The sequence below is a fragment of the Notolabrus celidotus genome, chromosome 11 (assembly GCF_009762535.1).
Source record: "Notolabrus celidotus isolate fNotCel1 chromosome 11, fNotCel1.pri, whole genome shotgun sequence".
In the NCBI taxonomy this organism is placed as follows: domain Eukaryota; kingdom Metazoa; phylum Chordata; class Actinopteri; order Labriformes; family Labridae; genus Notolabrus; species Notolabrus celidotus.
In genome coordinates, this window is record NC_048282.1 from 7270196 (window position 1) to 7288873 (window position 18678).

General features: G+C 39.3%; 1 protein-coding gene across 3 annotated transcripts in view; it reads right to left on the bottom strand.

Moving 5' to 3' along the window:
• The window catches only part of mtor (mechanistic target of rapamycin kinase), a 119043-nt gene extending 108573 nt beyond the window's left edge, over window positions 1–10470 (bottom strand). Inside the window, exons 1-13 of one of the 3 annotated variants that reach the window (XM_034695129.1) lie at window positions 10310–10470; window positions 9736–9878; window positions 8950–9058; window positions 8111–8343; window positions 5232–5432; window positions 5007–5141; window positions 4652–4927; window positions 3718–3826; window positions 3313–3496; window positions 2910–3038; window positions 2516–2760; window positions 1121–1330; window positions 722–927 (exon numbers count right to left, since the gene is read on the bottom strand). In XM_034695129.1, coding sequence (XP_034551020.1) covers window positions 722–927; window positions 1121–1330; window positions 2516–2760; window positions 2910–3038; window positions 3313–3496; window positions 3718–3826; window positions 4652–4927; window positions 5007–5141; window positions 5232–5432; window positions 8111–8343; window positions 8950–9058; window positions 9736–9864 — 2166 coding nt within the window. In that variant the 5' untranslated portion in view covers window positions 9865–9878; window positions 10310–10470. The remainder of the gene's footprint in view (window positions 1–721; window positions 928–1120; window positions 1331–2515; window positions 2761–2909; window positions 3039–3312; window positions 3497–3717; window positions 3827–4651; window positions 4928–5006; window positions 5142–5231; window positions 5433–8110; window positions 8344–8949; window positions 9059–9735; window positions 9879–10309) is intronic. The other 2 variants (XM_034695131.1, XM_034695130.1) reach the window with 2 other exon arrangements.
• Between the last annotated feature and the right edge of the window lie 8208 nt (window positions 10471–18678).

The window sequence follows — 18678 nt, forward strand, 5'->3', positions numbered from 1 at the left end:
AGACACAGCTTTCCATGTTTTTTATCCATTCAAGAAACCCTGGGATTTGTTTAATTTCCCCGACAAAATAAGGAAAAATAGAAAGTATTTATTTTCAAATGTATCTTAAAGCCCTTGAGTAGAGGTTTTTAAGTGATGAGGGAATTTACAATCAGTTCTATTTTCACAAAAGAGGCTTTTCTTCGCTATGCCTGTATAAAACCTGACTGGACAGACTTTAACCCAATCAGTTTTCAGTTTTCTAATACATTTCCAAGATGTCACATCGACCTTTTTTCTTCTTCACTTTTGTCCATGCACAAGAAGAGACACAGAAACATATCCTTTACATTTGCTTCTAAACAATGGGCTCTACACTTGTATATTTATTTTTTGACACTTATAATATTATCATACATTGTGATTGTTTTGCATTGTCTTTGTGTGTCCTATATTGTAAGACACTTTAAATGAATCTTTTTGCCTTCATATATTTTGTATTTTTGATTTTATGTGTTTGAAACAAATCAACAAACTACAGAAAATATAATATTTGTACCCCAGCTGTTAAACATCTGGTGTTAGTAGTTATCAGTATAAGCTGTAATAAGGAGGGGGAGGTTGTTTCAGGGTTTTAAGCTGAATAATTCTACTTCAAACGTTAGTAAAATTCCATATATGACCATTCAAACTGTTCACACTATTTTTAACTCCTTTGAAGTGTGCTTAGTATTGTTCTTACCTGGATGAGCATCTTGCGTAGGAAGGGCATGACAAAGGCAGGGTTCATGCTGCTGAGGCGTCCAATGGTGCAGATGGCCAGCTCTCTGATCTCAAATACTTCATCATTTAGAGCGACAAACAGGGCCTGCAGGTTCTCTGCCTGCGCAAGGTGAGCATCAAAACGTTCATCTAGAGAGGCCAGTACACAGTACCGTATGTCTGGATCTGAAGGAGAACAGTGACAAGGAAAGGTCAGGTACAACATGTGGACCATCATGGATCACCGAAGTTAGTGAGTAGTTCTTAAATCTATGCTGAGTTACAGTCTCTTGAGAATTTGATGCAGCATTTTCAAATAAACAGAACATTAACATGGTACGACACCTTTCCATCCCCTTTCCATCCCCTCATGTGTTACCTGGGTCGGTGATTCCAACAACCAGCAGCTTGCTGAGGACGTCTGCAACAACCTGCACAGCTGTCTGGCTGACAACATGACCACTAATCAGGTGGATGGAGGGGGTAAGGAGACGTGAGCATGTCCGTGCTGCCTCCATCCGGATTTCTTTGTGCTCGCTGTTCAGGAAGTGATCGGCACAGTGGCGCACAAACTGGGTCAGGGAGTGTCCTGTGAGAGTAAAAAGAATTTGAATAATCCTGGAACTGAGAATGCTGGGTCTATTTGGTTTCATCTTTTTAAGCACGATGTATAAAACTTTAACTAACAATGATTTGCTTGTGTCTGCGCAGTGAACGCTGGAGGGCTTTTCTTCTTTTTCCGGAGAGAGGACCCCTCAGCTCGTTTCAAACTAATTAAGATTTTAAACTAAAATCTATTCAGGTCTGGTTTTCTTCTGTAGTACAAGTGTTTCAACAGTTTGAACTCAAAGGGCCATAAATAACTGGAAGAAACTAGAAGCTATACATCACAGTAAACCACTGATGTGAGCAAAGAGGAGTCTAAAAGCTTGGTTCATAATCTCTTAACTACATAAAAATGTTATCTGCATGTTACTACATTCAAACATTTTAAATCATTCAACCTGTGAAGTTGTTTGGCTGGAATGCAGCCAGGCGTGGGAGCAGGTTGAGGATGGTCATCTGGATTAGAGGGTTTTTACTGGTCCTGTATTTCAGCACCCACCGACAAGGGCCATAAATATTATATGGACATAAAAACATATGTTTCTTTGTGCAAGACAAAACCACTCGTCATGAGACTTTGAGAAGTCATTGTTTTTTGCAGCATACCACCGGAAAATTTGAAACTAGTCAGAATGATTACACACCGACTTTGAGTTCTCTTCATCTCCCACATGAACTCAACTTCCCCTCAGAACGTCCTACACAAAGTTTTTAGGCAGCTTACCATGAAATGCATTCCACAGTACAAACATAAACCTCATTTACATTTTGTGAATTGGATTGGAACTCGAAGTGTTACAGACAGAACCAGATTTAAGATCAATGAAGTTGGGTACAAAGATAAGAACTTGGGGTCTGTCTATGGTTTTCCATTCTCTGCACAATCCCTTCCTCTGTTTCTTAGAAAAGCACATGTACTAAATTTAACAATGCTGCTTTAACCCTTAAAGACCTAGACAATCTTTGGGGGCGCCAGACTCTCTGACGTTATTTGGAATATGCTGAATGAGACACATGTGGTATCAATGGAAAGCTGTGAATGTCCACTGTAACTGAGTTTTTAAATTTTGTTGATAGGATAAGCGGTTCAAAAGTTATCAAACATTTAAGAACAAGTAGCTGTCTAGGTCTTTGAGGGCTACAGCTTCATCTTATGCACGCTTCTTGCCTTCAAACTCAAAGCTTCCCAGAGTACGCAGGGCCAGAGTGATGCTGCCCACATCACTGGCCTCAGGGATGTTGGTGAGGCTTGGTGAGGCCAGCTGGTGAGCCAGGCCTTTGGGCATGCCGGGGTGACGCAGAGGCTTGTGCATCAACACCAGGGAGAGCATCTTCAGCAGACCGTCCTGGATGTCCTTCTTTAGCTGTGGGATCTGTCGGCTCAGGTCGTACAGCACCGCCGTCAGTGCAGGACTACATGAAGCAGACACACACTCAACATCAGTATTAATGTCTCATTACTGTCATCTTTAGACAAATCAAAGTCAGAAGAATCACTTGGGCAATGATTCAGCCTTGTTTGTTGAAGAATCACGCATAATAATGAAACCTAATCGTCCCACCTGAGGCCAACAGCGAGCATGGGCTCCAGCAGCTCCTTGATGTCAGGTTGGATGCTGGGACCCATGGCTCTGGACAGCATGCTGATACAGGTAAACACTGTGGCATCCACCTGCATGGTCTTCTGCCTCCTGCACAAACGGAGGACCAGAAAGTGTACAACATGCAAAAATCATCAGTTTTGTCTTTTATGAACAAAATGAATCTTAATCCGATCAAACAGAGAAGATGCTGCACAGAAAAATGACATTTAGAATGAATTTTCAGTTCAGGGAACAGCTGTGTGTTAAAGCAGTAAATCTTAAAACAAGACATGATAGTACAATAAACAATAAATGTATCAATATCCTTATGTGAATAACAAATAAACTAAGATAATGCAAAGTTGTGGGATTCATTACTGACTTGTGTGCGAAGTCCTTGGGTGGCAGAGCAGCTTTGATGATCTCAAGGACCTTGAAAAGGTACGGCTGGATTTCGGCCCTGACGGCGACGACCAGCAGACCCAGAGCCTGGAAAGCTGCCGTCCTCTCCTTCTCCTTCTTCAGACAGCCCAGCAGGTAGCCCATAGTGTCTGACAGGTACTGATCTGAAAGAAGGATAGAACGACCACAGGGGAAAAGAGTGAAAACTTGGTGTAAGGCTCTCTGTAGTCTGGGACACTACTAACTGGAAGAAACTAGAAGCTATACATTACAGCAAATTTCTGATATGAGCAAAGAAGAGTCTTAAAGCTTGGTTCATAATCTCTTAACTACATAAAAATGTTATCTGCATGTTACTACATTCAAACATTTTAAATCATTCAACCTGTGAAGTTGTTTGGCTGGAATGCAGCCAGGCGTGGGAGCAGGTTGAGGATGGTCATCTGGATTAAAGGGTTTTTACTGGTCCTGTATTTCAGCACCCACCGACAAACCTGAACAAACACATGAACAATTATGTGTCAACTGTGATTTATTTTGAGCTCAGAACAGAACTGGTATTGTGACAGATTTGTGCACGTAGTACGTAGTTAATAGCCTGCCTCCATCTATTGATCTGATGAGGGCCAGCTGCAGAAATCTTCATCATTTCTCAGAGCCTAAAGGGATCTCTTAGAATGTCTTGTTTTCTCAACCAACAGTTTAAAAACCCAAGGACTTGTTTTTGCTGTCATCATTAAATAAAATAACTCAGCATAAGGTCTCTGAGGTCCACTGGTCAGCAACTTCCTGTGGTCCCTAAGACCAGGCTGGAAACCAGGGGTGGCTGTGCCTTCGCGGCAGTGGCTGCCAAACTGTGGAATGAGCTAACCCCCCATGTTAGATTGTCCTCAACATTAACGACTTTTCAATCCTGCCTCAAAACATATATTTACTCCTTGGCTTTTAACCCAGCGTGAGAGTTGTGTCTCTGTCTCTGTCTCTGTTCTTTTATTGGATTTGTGTTTGCTCTTACAGTGTTTTTATTTTATTCTTTATTATTTATTTTATTTTTTGTGTTTTCTTTGTAACAGTTTTTTTAAGTGTTTCATGCGTTTTATCATGATTCTTTTATTTTATTCTATATTATTTTCTGACAGTGTTTTATGTTCTGTGTGTTTTAACTTATTTTACCTCACTGTGCAGCACTTTGCTAAACTTGATTGTTTTTTTTAAACGTGCTACAATAAATAAAGTGGATTGGATTGGATTGGACATAAAACAAATTTAAAAACAACTGTCACATCTTAAATAATCAAACCCTCTCATTAAAAATCTACCTGGTCGAATCGCTCCTCCATCAGCTCTCTGCAGTATCGACTCTCCACCAGCGAGCTCTTGGCAGGTGCTGGTGCAGCCCCGAAGGTGAGGAAGCCCTGAGGTGTGCTGTAGCCCAGCAGGCCCAGGAGGGCGTTGGACTGCTGCGGCTGCACTGACTGGAAGCTGGTGAAGGGTGTAATGTGGCGTGGCTTGGTTCCGAATCCCATCATCTCCTTGCAGTACTTGTCATGGACCAGTTGCTGCTGCGTGATTTCCTCCATCTCTTCACGCATGCGCTGTCATGTAGACGGCAGGGTAAGAGAAATGTTTCGCTTCTGAATGTGAGAAAGTTTCTAGAATAAAGTCAGAGCTCACCTCTCCCTCCATACTGCTGATGCGAACAAGCTCATTCAGGATCAGAAGAGCACCATGGACCCTGTCATCACGATTCATTCCTTTCTCTTTGGCTAAGGTCTCATCAAAGCCTTTCTCCGCCTCCTCGAAAGTTTGCTGTTATAGAGAAGACAAACATTCATGTTCAAAGATGGAGGGAATTTCTCTAAGGACGAAAAATGGGAACAACGCACTGAAATGTCTTACTTTGTACCACTGTGGTTTCTGCATCTCTTTGGTCTCCCTCTGTGTGGTGAGGATGAGACAGGCCCGCAGTGCAGACACAGCACCTTCTCGGATGGCCTGCTTGGGGTCCCATACTGCGTAGAAGATGTTGTCAAAGAAGGGCTGAACTTGCTGAAAGAAGAAGGTGGGTGCACTAACAGCCAGCTCCCTCAACACCAACACCTGCAAAGAGAGACAGTTTATAGAACAGGTCTCTACCTGGCTCTATAGGTCAATTATAAAATATTCAATACTCAGCAGTTTCACTGCTCAAAGGACCGAAAGTTCAACCCTCAGAGATTACAGACTACGCAACAGGAAATTAGTTTTGCATGCACTGCTTCACCTTTGGCCGTATCTTAACTGAACACACAATCATGAGCCTGCACTTTTTGTCTGCAGAAAACTGGAGGACAAAATATAAAGACAAATTTAAACTTCACAAAATTAAACAACTTACTCTTTAATCATCTGAAATTAACTCCTAATATTTGAAAACCGGCCAAGCTGGGACTTCAATCATAAAGGGTCAGAGTAAGTAAAGAAAATAAAACTATTCCCTCTTTATGTGGCAATTCCAAAGCAGACTCCTAACACATCAGTTTATAACTTCAGAATGAAGGTAGAGAGCGGCAGGATGCACAGAGTCCTTCACTTTTCACCAACTTTTACTGGTTCATAATGAACGAGCTACACCACTTCCACATCTTTTCCTTCAGTGACACTTCATACTCTAGTAGAGAAATGTATTTAACCTGGGTCTGAAACTGACAGGTTTCTTTTTGACTACATAACAAACAAATGTAACCTAATAACAACCTTTTAACAAAAATTCATCAGGAACAATAATAATGGCGTAGACTAGAGGTGCCAGTGTGATTAATTTTTCTCATTCAACTTGTAGCTAAACTTCTATAACAGATAATCCACCACCGACCAACAGCCAATTAAAATTCTTAAGAAAACAAGAACCCAAAATCTACCTTTAGGAAACCTCTTATCATGTGATTGAGCTTTGATTGAATTTAACATGCCTCCCTCCATTTGTTCCACCTGCACCTTCCCTTTCGTCTCTCTCCTCTCTATCTCTCTGCTGTGATGACTTTCTTCATAAAAGGCTAAGTCTTACACAGTCACCAAAAATGTAATTTTCTCACCTGGGATCCTGTTTTTACTACAAGGGTTGCAAAATTCCAGGAATTTTCAAAGCTGGAAACTTTCCATGGGAATTAACAGAAATTTATGGGAATAAACCAGGAATTTACTAAATTGAAGGTTGGCTCTTAATAGGGAACTTAAATATAGTTGGGGAAATATATATATTTTAGCACAATCCTGACTAAAACAACTAGATATCATGCAAGAAGATGCTTTTTTATTTGCATGTTGAATGGGACTTTGTTGGAGGGAGAGTGGCTCTTTATATTTAACATTTTGAATGTGACTTTGTTGGGATTGCATTGTTGTTAATTTTTGAATGGGTTGGGTCGGAGGGATGAGTAATATTTAACTCAACATTCATGTTTTTGTTCTTCAATGAAAGAATTGATTGTTCAATAAAATATTTAACACTTGAAGTTCTTACAAATAAATCTGTTTTAATTGTATCATTTTGGATGGATGTCTGCTTATAACAAAGCAAATATTTATGCTTGGATATGATACCTTTCCATTAAATTACCCTCAATTTCCAGTTAATTCCCATGGAAAGTTTCCAATTTGGAATATTTCCAAAATTCCCCAGCTTAACTTCCCATGGAAATTTACCGGAAATGTTCTACCCCTGTGCAACCCTATTCACTGGTAAATCAATGCATTCACAGCAGGGACGCACCAGAGGATGCATGGTTGTATATGTGTGTTTATCTGTGCCCACGTACACTCACCGGCCACTTTATTGGGAACACTGTTTAATTGCTTGTTAACACAAATAACTAATCAGCCAATCACATGGTCACAACTCAATGCATTTAGACATGTAGACGTGGTCAAGACAACCTGCTGAAGTTCAAACCGAGCATCAGATTGGGGATGGAAGGGGATTTAAGTGACTTTGAATGTGACATGGTTATTGGTGCCAGACGGGCTGGTCTGAGTATTTCAGAAACTGCTGATCTACTGGGATTTTCACACACAACCATCTCTAGGGTTTACAGAGAGTGGTCAGAAAAAGAGAAAATATCCAGTGAGCAGCAGTTGTGTGGACGAAAATGCCTTGTTAATGTGAGAGGTCAGTGGAGAATGGGCAGACTGGTTTGAGATGATAGAAAGGCAACAGTAACTCAAATAACCACTTGTTACATCCAAGGCATGCAGAATACCATCTCTGAACGCACAACATGTCGAACCTTGAAGAAGTTCTGAAGTCAAAAGGGGGTCCAACCTTTTACTAGCAAGGTGTACCTAATAAAGTGGCTGGTGAGCGTATATTTGTTAGGAACACTGAGGTATAACATGGAAGATAAAGGTGGTAGTCCTGCATAACTTTTATGTCATTATTTTTCAAACCATTTAAATGATATAATTATTAATCAGACAAAATTCCTTTTACCGGTAACCAGATCAAATGCTAACTATTAATGCCAGAAGGGTAAAACGCATGAGCAGTTATCCCAAAAGTACCTGGGAGGTACTCTATTTCAATAAATCTGTCTGCAGACTAACAATGAGTGAGCTCTCTATTCAGGGGAAGCTAAACATGTCACAAACACACCCAGCATGACTTAAAACAATGAGATTCATGAAACAGTTCCCTACAAAGCTGTCTATTTCCCTTATTGCCACCACACATAAACAGCTCCATGACATGTTGGTATTTCAACAACAAACAAAACAGTCCCTGCTGTCTGCTCGTCACTTACCGCAGCGTGACGCCTGCCTTCATTTCTGTCTGCACCGAGCCACTCCAGCGCTCTCTTCACCTCAAACTCCACATACTCAGCGGTGAAGGTGTCCCCCGCCATCGAGAGGTGCCCCATGGCTTTAGAGGCCATCTCCATAACCACGGGGTCGCTGGAGGGGAGCAGGTTTCGCAAGTAGTTTGCGAAGCGGCTGATTCTGGTGGCATTGCCTCCCTCAACTCCGATCAGACTCACTGGAACAGATTGTTAATTCAGATTACCACACTGTACAACAAGATTATACACACTTACACTACCAGTCAAAAGTTTGGACAAACCTTCTCATTCAATGCTTTTTATTTATATTAATTATTTTCAACATTGTAGTTTAATACTGAAGACATCAACACTATGAAATAATCTGGTTTTGCTATAATATTTATTACAATAGAGGTCAAATAATAAATAATTCTACAAATGAACTCTTGACAAGGCTCATGTTAATTAGAAACCAGTCCAGGAGACCACTTCATGAAGCAGACTGAGAGAATACCAAGAGTGTGCAAAGCTGGCATGAAGGAAAAAGGGGGCTACTTTACAGAATCTAAAATATAAAACATATTCTGCTTTGTTTAACACTTTTTTGTTCATTCAATAATTCCATATATGTTCTTTCATAGTTTTGATGTCTTCAGTATTAATCTACAGTGTTTACAATAATTAACATAAATACAAACCCTTGAATGAGACGGTGTTTCCAAACTTTTGACTGGTAGTGTACATCTCAAACTACTCTCACTAAATCATAAGAAAATCAGATGTTAAAGAATAATGTAAATCTCAGCATGTGTACATCTTACCTATTGCAAGAATCCCTCCTTTCTTCTCATTTACATCTGAGCTGGAAACCAGCTCAAATATGTGATGATTCAACTCATCGTAGAATGTAGTGGCTTCATCTTGGCTTAACTGTGAAAGGCAAAAAACAGCATTACATAAAGTGGAAGTTATATCTGCAGAAAGAGGAAAGACATTTCTTGTTTATGGTGTATATACATGTTTAAATAACTGATAATAATAATAATAATATTAATAATAATCATAATCATAATAATAATAATAACTGGTATTTATATAGCGCCTTTCAAGGCACCCAAGGTCGCTTCACAGGGTCAGGTAGGGGGTCTGGGGGGTAGGTGGGGATAACGCTATCTAACGGGGAAAGGCCTTGAGGAAAAGGTGCGTTTTGACTGCTTTCTTAAAACAGTCCAGGGTTGGGGCGCTGCAGATGTCGGGAGGGAGAGAGTTCCACAGAGTGGGGGCTGTCACACTGAAGGCTCTGTCTCCAAAAGTCTGCAGCTTAGTCCGGGGGATGGGGAGGAGACCCAGGTCGGAAGACCGTAGGTTCCAGGATGGAGTGTGTTGGTGGAGTCAGCCAGGTATCGGGGAGGGGGCAAGGGCATGCAGGGATTTGTAGGTGAGGAGGAGGAGAAGTTTATAGGTACTAGATACGGTACTAAACAGGGAGCCAGTGGAGGTGAATGAGAGAGATAATCTACACTTATTGACAGCAATAAAACCCATTCAATGAACAGTATAAGACATAGATCTCCTCATGGTATAGGGTCTTTTCCTCATGCAGGTACCTCTCTGAGTTCTGTAGTCACGTAGTGCTGCAGGTCTTTGGCAGACTTTGCTCTGGTGTCTTCATTTCGACTCTTCAGCCCACTGACAAACTGTTGCAGCACAGTGGCTGTGCCTGACATAATCACCATTTGGAAGGCTTTTTCTGAAAGGACACAAACACAGTGGATATGCTTTCACTACAACATGGCATAATAACAATAAATAGTACACGAAAATAGCATTTACGTGTCTGTAACACGTTCAGAAAGACAGAATATTCGTCCTTAGATGTGTGCACAGGTCACTGTTGTTGTCAGCTAACGTTACAGCTAGCTAACGTGACTGTTTAGCTAGCGAAACAAAATGACAATCCTGGTCATCAGCTGAGACAATAGTCACTATTTCAGATGTATAGTCATCTTATCCTATTGTACCAAACTCATGAATCTATTTGTCATGTGTCTGGAGCGTTGTTATTCGGAGCATCATGTGCATCATGCTGCCTCCCTTTAGCTAATGTTAGCAAGTGCAGCCACTGAGCTTTCTAATGTAGCAAACCGTAACAAGACAGAAAAGTTTCTGTGAAGCACTCACGTGTTTCTCTTTATATGCCGGTCACTCTATTACTCCCCTGCTCCTGCACAACACTTCTCATGGTAGACTGCCCTGGCAGCATAGGGCGATGTTAGCTCGCTCAGGTGTTGCTATGTTCGACTTCTGAAGGCTTCATACAGTAAACTTCATGAGCGTCATGATGCGCACAGGAGGCTGCGCAGATATGAGGGGACGCGTCTCAGCCACAGATCTCAGCCCCCCTCGAGACAGTTTTAGTATCCAGCGTTTTTAAATATTTGTATTTGCAAATGTTTTGAATTCATTCATTTGATCTCCACGGAGAGAACTGTTGTAAGTTTTGCTTGATCTTCTAATTCTCATGTTTTTTTAACTGAGTCACAACAGCCTTATTTAATCTTACTTCATGTATTTATTATTTATTATCTGTATTTATTATTTTAAGAATACACTCTCTTATTTGAAATAATTATAGACACACATGCATTATTTGTTAAGTTAGATTTAATGTAATTTGTCGTGGATTATTCAATTATTTATTATGGTACGCATATTTATATTTGATTCTGTTTTACTTTGCTGTATTTACTTTCAGTTTAGTATCTTACTTATTTTTACTTGTTTAATCTGTAAGTGTTTTATTATCTTAGTAATTTATTTCATTTTGGTGAGTTTAATTTCCTGTGCAGGGGTCTAACTTCTTATTTTTCCTCCTGTGTTTCATAAATAAGATATTATGACAGCTTTTCCTCAGTTCACTCAACATCTCCTTTTCTATTGTTTATTTATTTATTTATTCATTTATTTATTTATTTATTTATTTATTTATTTATTTATCTATTCATTATTTTTTATTATCATTATTATTATTAGGGATGCACGATATTATCGGCATGTTATCGGAAATCGGCCAACATGCCGATATAATTAACTGATAGAATAATGGTCTGCTGCACACATGTTGGGCTCACGTTTTAAGTTAAACTTGAATTTAAGCAGCAGTCTGTAAGGTACATGTAGCTGACTAATTTAGGCACATTTACTGTCAAAGAGTAAACCATTTTATTTAATTTTGGGTTCCATTGCACTCAGTTGCACTTTTCACATGTTCCCTGTGAGCAGAGGTTAGGTTTACTTACTATGTCAAATGTGAAATTGACCAAATTTGCCTTGGTTGTGAGCTATGATTGTCTCAGGTAGAGCATCATCCAAGTTTTAAGTGGGATGTATCTTTTTGTATGGATTTTGCTTGAAAGCAATTGTCATAAATAAATATGCAGTTCAAAGTATTAAGATTTTTAATAATGAATATTACATAACAAATGTGATAAGTGTATCACCATTACACTGTACACTAATTCCAATACAGAAGAGAATTGATGATTGTAGGCTGGGTTTGGGTTCGGGGCTGGGGTTGGGATTTGGATGGGGAATCTTCTTATTTTTATTTTTTTGTATTTCTAATATATTTTTTATTATTTTTATGTACAGCACTTTGTATTACAATAAATTGTATTTAAAAGCGCTTTAAAAATAAAGTCTTATTGATTGATTGAATTGAGAACTCCAAATATAACTTCAGGCTGTGAGCTCTAAAAGATGATTATGAATTATTTATGTTCTGTGCTGTAAGTTTTGTCATGAGCTTTTGGAGGATGACATAATTCATCAGTGGATTGTTAAGTAAATTAAATATTCATTAACAATATTTTTAACTTTCAATTTTACACAGGGCATCGCCGGGTAGTCTAATCTGGGAGGCATGAAAATATATCACATTTCCCACCACAGTTCAAGCCCACCCTGCACAATTGGTTTATCAACATCTTCATTCACACATGGCCTAAAGCTTTGACAGACTAGAGGTTTGTGTTGCACAGACAGTTGTAGCTTAGTCACAATCCTCACTAAAATCTGCCATTATAATAATGTGCTATAAGAATGTGTTATAATAATGTGTTATCATAATGTTATTTTTAAATTGTGACCTGCCAAGGGGCTGCAGATGTAAATTACCTTGAATATAACTGTGGTACAATGCATCAAATGTTAACATCTATGCTCAGTGTTATACATGACCCCTTTATGAACAAAACAGATTCAAATAAATTCTAATCACATGGACAGAACCACTTTCTGCTTTTAGTTAGGGGTGGTAAGGGGCCAAGGAAAGAGACCCCCCTTCCTCCCAGGTTTCCAAGAGCTACGAATAAGGATTATTTATTCACTCAATTTTGCATTACTTATGACAGAAATATCCAATGGTGGACAGTAACAAACTAAATTTACTTCAGAACTGTACTTAAGTACAGTTTTTGAGTATCTGTACTTTACTTGAGTATTATTTTTGTTGGAGTTTTTGTGTTTGGTTTGTCCCAATGGTGTAACCGTACCTCGGTTGAGTGTAGATCAACGTTATTCAGATCAGTCCGTTAATGATGGCTCTGACTGAGAAGGATGATGATTCTCTACCTGAGCACCACGGCCATATTTTAAACCCACGTTTGAGGTTTTGAAATAAAGAATGATTGTTTGTATTGTTGTAAATCTCTGATCTGTTTACCACACAAACTTCATCACAGCCTCCAAAACATCAGCATCTAACCTGAGAAAGCATGTGGAGGTCTGGGGCTAACACACTGCTTTGATTCCAGATGAACATTGTAAACCTGTCTGTGCTTGTAGTAACTTAGTTTATATTTCATGGTAGACTTTTTAGATATGAAATCATGTTTTCTAGATAAACAGAACGGAGCACCCATGCATTCTTAACTGCACTCATGCTTTGTGAAAATACATTTAGAGATATTTTTAAAAGTACTTTGAATACTTCAGTATTTTGAATCTATAGTTTGACTTAAGTAATGAAGATGTGTACTCTGTCCACCACTGGTGATAACTAGGAAAGAAAAAAATACAAAGAAAAACTATACTTTAGATTCAGACCTATCAGGGGCCCATCATCCAATGGTATTGAGCCCCACTTTTACTCTGACTACTATGCCCACAATTTTACAAACATGTCTGAAATACATACAAAAACATCATACCTACCCAAGGACTACTTGAGGATAGAAGAAACATTGTGTGACTGCTGCAGGGTGTTAGTAAGATGGTCCAGACGATTGGAAAGCCAAGACTTATGAGTGGCTACCGGATTTGGCTGCTTAGACAAAATTAGAAGTTTGACCGATAGAGAGCAAAATCAATCAACCTGGTAAATTGTTTGAGTTGGGTCGTACTTTATGACTCCCTGTTTTAAAATGTGTCCAATTTTAAAATCCCTAACCTTAATCCTTGGTATATTTAGAGTCAGAAGAACAGGGGTAAAGTGAAGTCCAGCAGCTTATTCTTAACTCAGGGCTCCATTGCAGATTAATTCTGCCATAATATTCTTTTGCTTTTATTTTTGGACCTAAATTTCCTTTGATTTAAATGGTTCTTCACTCTTTATGTTCTACAGTTGAACATGTTATTGTCATGGAAAGACACAGGATGAGATGACATTGCATCATTCAATATAGAAGCAGTAACAAATGCACCGTGTTAAAGAGTATTCACACACAGTCAAGTCCACTTTTAAAGTGTTTATGTTAAATAAAGAAAATATTGTTTTTAATGATTAAGATTTTTGAATGCTGTCCTCTGTATTTTCATTCAGAAAGTGTTGTAAATTAAACAAAATTACACCAACAAAGAACTTTAACAAACTTTTCTAAAAATACTAGTGGAAATAAAATTAGAAATCTGTCATCTCCTGTATGAGAAAGTTGATAAAGGCAGCACAGAACTCTTAATAGTTTGCAATTAACTAGTTTGGTCACTCAAATCTGGACTTTGGTTGAGGATTTAAAACTGATGGAAGTTATATGGTATTGAAATAGGACCTTTTCAAAAGTTTCTTGTTTGTGTTGCATAGGAGTAGAAGTTTCCATGAAAAGGCATTTAGGTGCAATAGAAACATGCGGCTGTGTTGGTTTTATTTTCCCACCACTAGGGGGAGACAATGTCCAGTTAAAAACTGTACTTTTCTGTTGGGAGGAGCAGATCTGACCACATGCAGCTTTATGTCTGAACAGTGACATTTACCACAGTGCAGCATACCAATTACACTCTTACCCTCTTATTTTAATTTGTAGGAAATTGAACCCTAAATGTCAAAACCATTTTCATCATTGGAGAGAACCATAATTACCATTTTCTTTAACATTTTTATCATCATAAATTTGAGGTAATGGTATAATAAATGTTTCTTCTGGGAAACAAACAATCACCTCTTTCTGTTCAACACCCTGTGGTTCAAAGCCTGAGGTCTGGGGAGACGAGGCTCCAGAAGGGAAATGCTGAAGTTTCATTTATGCATAAGAAGCAGTTATAAATCTGTGGCTACAAACACTCAACAGGAAAGTGTTGGCTTCATCATGAAGCCATAATTTCAAGGAGAGGAAAAAAGGTTGATATGGATGCTTATTCTGGTTTATTCAGTGTAGGTGTCATTGTTGTAAACTTGTTCATAACAAGGTAACAAAAACCTGGAGGTAAATCTGTGACATCAAAACTTAAACTTGACTTATTTCGGCGAAGGTGAACAAACATTTTGAGATGGATCAAGCAGAATGATCAAGCAACCCAAAGAAAGTTTAGGAATTGACTTGGACTCAACTGAGTTTCATGATGCCGCTGAATTTCTCTCAAATACTGGTTGAAAAAGAGCAACGTGAAATGGAGGCTGGTTGGACTAGCTGTTAGACATGTCAATGAATGAATTGCAGCTATTCCAGAAATATCCTAACATGATGCATTTGGAGTTGTAAGCCACCTGATTTAAATTAATCAAAATGAATTCAGCCAACAACCTTTTCAGAGAGGAGGGAACACTATGTCAAATGTCTGGCTTTGACCAATTAGTTAAATTGGTTTGTGATTAAGCAATTAAAATTCAATGTAACAAAAAACCTGATTGCAGACCTGAATCAATGTGAAGAGTAATAACCATGCAGCAGTATGCAGATGAAGGGGAATGAAAATGTTTCATATCGTGTGTGTAAATGAGTCTGAGGCAGTTTTTCAGGGGGAGGAGAAACACAAAGTGAGCCCAACAGCCTTACAGCGCTCTACATGGAGAAAATTAAAGTGGGACAGGAAGAGAAATGAAATGTTTCAACAGTGTGAGGGGGAGCAGGTCTTTACTTTTACACCCAAGGACCCCTCTCCCTCCTCTCAGGCATGTTTGAGCCAAACATATTTCACTGATGAGACATCGTCTCAGTCATCAGAAACACTCACCTTCTCCTGACATGTGCTTCACCTGGGGACGTATGTGCATGTGTGTATGTGTGTGTGTGTGTGTGTGTGTGTGTGTGTGTGTGCGTGTGTGTGCGTGTCTGTGTATCTGTGTGTGTGTGTGTGTGTGTGTTTGCGTGTGTGTGTGTGCGTGCGTGTGTGTGTGTGTGTTAGTATGGGTATGAATATCCACATTCTGTATATTTACAGAAAAAAAATACATGTATAAAATAAACTGTTCATATAAAATTGATACATTTAAAATGTGATATGAAGTATGAGTCATTTGAATTTTGTGTTTTTGTTTTTTCTTAATATTTGCACACAGGTGCTTCAGCTTCACTGAACCTGAAACTTCAGATAGATTTGTATTGTAGCAACTTCCCCACAGGAACAAGGGACTTTTGAAGGAAGTGTGCACTAAAACATAGGGATAAGGTCCCATGGGCCCCAAAAAAGTCCCTGTTCTTGGGGTAGTGCTTTCTAAAAGCACATGGACTTTGGGCTGAGCCTTGCTGTGTTGAGCAGCTCTGATTGGTTGAGTAAAGGTTTGCTTATTGACATGACAGCGGAGTAATTTGCCATATTTGTACAGGTCTTTAGACATGGGTGGAAAGGCAGACAACAATGGAAGTAGGGACCTTTTAGTCCCTTAAAAAGAAGACTCTAGGACTAAAGGTGCTCTTGGTGGAAGACATCGTTTCAAAACAAAGAAAGGCCCTTGAATCAAGATTAATATGATTTGAATTTAATTGGATGAGTTGAGACAGACAGATGGGTAGGAGTTGCTTTAGGAAGATGAAACACACACGCAGTTATTCGACTTCAAAACCCACACAGAAGGAATCAAATGTACGCCGCTCACAACCTCAAAAGGCTCTTGTCCTAACAGGCAGCTGGCCTCCTCTGCTAAGTGACAGACAGGATGTTGGGAGCACTTTCATCAGTCCAAGGCTTTGATTCCTCTGCAGTCACTCCTGTTTATTTTCCGCTTTGCCTCTTCACTCAGCCATACTTTTAAAATATTTCCCCCTATGATGGAGCCCGTCACTCTATCTACACTGAGGCTGGGGAGGGTGGGGAGGTAGAAAAAGTGAGCTTGCTCCTGCATTAACTCATCCATCCATCATAATAATCTGTCGTCCATCCATTATGGCTTCCTACCTTCATCCTTCCCTCCCTCTGTCACGCACTTCATGACTTACCCTCAATCACCTCATTTTATCCCCTTCTCTGTTTCATTCCTTCACAGGTTCTCAGGGATTTCTTGAGAAGTAGGAGGAATCAGGTATGAGTCACAGATTCCTGGGTGAGGATTCATTAGGTAACATCTGCTTCTTGATGCTGGGGGCGGCCTTCATCCCTTACCTGGCCACAGCCCAGCACTGAATCCTGGCCTGAGTATAGACACCCACCTGCACAGGCAACACGCCTGAAGATGTTAAATATGTCACTTCTAATAGGCCTACCTCGGAGGCAATAAGTGCAGCTGGTGGGTGGACCATTATGGCTTGGCCGTCTTCCATAGCCTTTCTGGAAGTCATACGTTGTTTATTTGAGTTTAAAGGGCATAGCAAATTAAGCTTGAGCAATACAAGCTAAGCTTAACTATCTTAAAGATGGTCTAGTAAGTTTGCATGCTACTGTGGAAAATTAGATTAAAGATAGAAATGCCAAAACAGAAAACTATGATACTCTCCATTAGTGGTCATAGATACTTTAGTAGCTTAACATTAGTGCAGTATAAGGAGCATGCAAGTGCAAATAACTGCAGTCTCTTGAGTGTCGACTTAAAGCTGTCTCAGAAGTCAAGAAGACCCTTGATTTAATATATATGGTATTTTTAGTTGTTTACAGCATGTCTTGTTGTCTTTTGAGCAAGGTTTTGGATTCAGTTGCAAAAGACATCACAAATGCAGCATGAACGAGGATCTGCAGTCTCTCAGTTTGGCTGCCTGAATGTTGCCTAAAGGGACAGGTGCAGACTGCTGCAGACAGATGCAGAGGCAGAAAAACACCAAAACAAAAATGGTGAGCACTCCAGAAGAACCCATGCCTGTACACTGCACATATGTTCCAGCTCATGAGGAGAAAACTGTTAATGTGTTATAGTTGCAATTAGGACAAAGTTAGGTTAGGAGTCAACAACTCCAGTATGGTTACTGCCATAACGGAGCTTGAAAATGTCTCTTCAGAACCAAAAGGGCGATGCCATGAAGACTGTATCTGTGTTTTAAGTAGACTATGGGCAGTACAGCTAGGTGCACAATAAAAAGTGCAACATGGAATCAAACAAATCCTTTCTACTTTCATCATTTTATGTTTTCTTGGATTTGACCAACAGATATCAACAAATAAACTGAAAGAGTAAAACTGATGGAATTGTTATGCTCATCATGTGTTTTCATTGAATGACTTAGTAGCCTGGCATCACCAGACCTACTCAAAAATGCAAAGTAGTCTGGAAACTGTCTTCCCTCTGTCATGTCTGGTGGTTAGGTGCTGACCTAAATGTCTTTGAAAGCTCCAACCAATCACAGCACTGCTCTGTTCTGTGACACACCAGGTTGCTCACTGTAAAAACTCAAATTTTATCAAGTGTATTCATCTAATTTGTAGTAAGAATATCTAATTTCACCTCATAGGCCTGACAGGTCCAGATAAACATCTTGTTTTAAGATACAGCAAGCCAAAAAATAAGGACTGAATTGATTGCATTGAGTAAAAATGGCCGCCAATGCAGTAAGCAAAATTCCATGAAACGTCTCTTGAAATATGTATTATAAGTACATTTTGTTTCTGGAAACTTGTGAGAAAATGTACTTGCTGCGTTGGAAGCCATTTTTACTCACTACTACCAACAATGAAGTTCTTTTTTTAATGTCTTGACACAAAATGTGTAACTGGATGTGTCAGGCAAATGTGACTTAAGTTAGGTCTGATGAATTACACTCATTAGAAATTAGACAAACACAAAGAGTATGATTTGAGTTATTTGCAGTGAAGTTCCTAACTACAGTTCTTATAGTTCAACACCACACACAGACAGACATGACATGATTTAGTAGCTAGCACTTTCCATTACTTTTAACTGATGTGTTCCTTTA